General features: G+C 53.2%; 1 protein-coding gene across 1 annotated transcript; it reads right to left on the bottom strand.

Annotated features, from left to right (window-relative positions):
- Window positions 1–221: 221 nt before the first annotated feature.
- Window positions 222–1,661, bottom strand: ghsra (growth hormone secretagogue receptor a). The gene is made up of 2 exons (XM_029494006.1): window positions 811–1,661; window positions 222–535 (listed from the first exon to the last, which is right to left on the bottom strand). The coding sequence occupies exons 1-2, from the start codon at window positions 1,652–1,654 to the stop codon at window positions 222–224; spliced, it is 1,158 nt and encodes a 385-aa protein (XP_029349866.1). The 5' UTR covers window positions 1,655–1,661.
- Between the last annotated feature and the right edge of the window lie 604 nt (window positions 1,662–2,265).

Genomic DNA, 2,265 nt, shown 5'->3' with positions numbered 1-2,265 from the left:
AACAAGAAAATGAAATGTGTTTGAAAAAGAAAATTCCCAGTTCTGTTGTTGTATGTTGACAGAGGCAAGCTGAGCCTTTAGTGGCTCATCCTCTGGTTCCTTCAGTCTCAGCCACCAAAGTACACAGGTTTTTTTTTTTTCTTTTCAGTAATAATGGCTTTTACGACCGTGTCCTAAACTTGTGATGGCCAAATTCTCTTTATTTGTCACATGCAGGGAGTTTAGAGGCTGACTGTGGACTCCGTCCAGCCGTTCGACCCATCTCCCTTCATGGTGCTGGCCGTGCGGCCTCGATGTGGCTGGCTGTCGGTCAGGCCGAAGAGGCGCGCCGCTGCACCCCGGTACTTCCACGACATGGTGTTGTAGAGGATGGGGTTGATGGCGGCGCTCAGGTAGAAGAGGACCACCGACACCAGGCTGCAGTACTCGGACAGCACCGACAGCAGCGGGGACGGAGCGTCCAGCGAGCGGAACTGCAGGTAACGACCAACATGGAAGGGCAACCAGCAGAGGACAAAGGCCAGCACCACCACCACTGGAGGGGGGAGGGTGATGAAAATGAAAATGATTATCATGACAGAGACGAAATGGGGAGAGGGAGTAGCAAACGTTGTTCAGGGATAAGTGAGCTTATCGACCATGTCTAGATGCGAAATTTGATTTTCTGTTATTATTTATGAATATTTATAGATTAACGTTGGAATCCAGACATTTATTTACTCATTAGCTGATCCATCAGTGTATTTGTTGACGACTTGAGTCTGAACTCCGTTACGCACCGTGCGTAATTTGCGCGCTCTCCAAACTTACCCAGCATCTTGATGGTCTGCCTGTTGCTTTTGTCCCTGTGGGCCACCCGGGAGCTGCTGTTTGTTTCTCGATGCCTCTGCCACAGTCGACGGCCTATAAGGCTGTAGAGCACTGTGAGACAGAACACTGGCATGAAGAAGAAAACTGAGCTCAACCACACCATGGCGCCTATTAGACCTGACTCCACGGCATAGTGCGTCATCTTACACTCCCGGGTGTCCCCGTCCTCCAGAGGGAAGCCAGTCCCATTCATTCCACTGCTGATATTTTGCGGTGCCATGCTATCCCGCTCCACTCCCACCATGACAAACACGGGCCCGGCGCTCAGGAGGGAAACTGTCCAGAGCAGAAGAATGAGGGCGCGCACTCGCCTTTTGGTCACCAGAGCCTTGGCGCGCAGCGGGAAGCAGATGGCCAGGTAGCGCTCCACTGACAGCGCGGTGATGCTCAGGATGGTGGAGTAGGTGCACGACTCCGAAACGAACTGAAAGAGCTTGCAGAGCACGTCTCCAAAGCGCCAGGGCCTGTACCTCCACATGCGGTAGAGGTCCAGTGGCATGCAGAAGAAGATGAACAGGTCGGACACGGCCATGCTGCACAGGTATAAGTTGGTGGTGGTGCGCATGTCCCGGTACTTACTGACCACCAGGATGGTCATGACGTTCCCGACCACCCCGACCAGAAACAGCAGAGTGCAGGCGACGGTGATGCCAGTTAGGAGAGGGATGGAGTAGTAACTGAGAGGAGGCTGCTGGAGCGCACCGACATTTCTCGTGGCGTTGTCTATCTCCTCCCAGCTGCAGTTATGGGAGACGCACTCCGAGCGGTTTGGCCAGGAGGGCATGCTGTCGCCGCGCGGTTATTGACGGGGACGCGCCTGGCCCTGGGAGCTAAAGGAACCCCGGGTCTGGGACTCCTGGAGCCCCCCGGTGCTGCCGCTTCCTCCCGTCATCACTGTCTGAGTTGCGGAGGAGCGGATGAAGCCGTGCGTAAAAACCAGGATCTCTTTACGCGTTGCAGTCTGACACCGTTCACAGTGAGGCGTGACAAGAGTCTCGATCAAATTTCTGAGCTGTCAGGTTCCCCGCCGAAAAATGGATCCGGAGTCATTCCTGTTGGCTGCAACACGCATTCGTAATGGTTGGGCACAGAAAGAAGTTCAAAGGAAGAGGAGATTGCATTCTGGACGTTTGTAAACTGTACACAGCCAGCCCAAATTTGGCACCGAGGTGTAGACCATTCCACAGATGCGGTAGGTAGAAAAATAAAGCACAGCAATAACTCGTATTATCTATGAAAACTTCAAGACAAGTTATCTCCGGCGTCCTTTTTGTTTGCCATAGTTACCAGGAGGGGGGAAAAAAGACAAAGCACGCTGATCCTGCATGCGCCAAAGAGTGTCGGAGTTGCCATCACCAGCAGCCCTTTAGACAAAAACAAAGCAGGGCCGATGAG

Source organism: Echeneis naucrates, chromosome 22 (genome assembly GCF_900963305.1).
Source record: "Echeneis naucrates chromosome 22, fEcheNa1.1, whole genome shotgun sequence".
Taxonomy (NCBI): domain Eukaryota; kingdom Metazoa; phylum Chordata; class Actinopteri; order Carangiformes; family Echeneidae; genus Echeneis; species Echeneis naucrates.
This window is presented reverse-complemented; position numbering and strand designations above follow the sequence as displayed.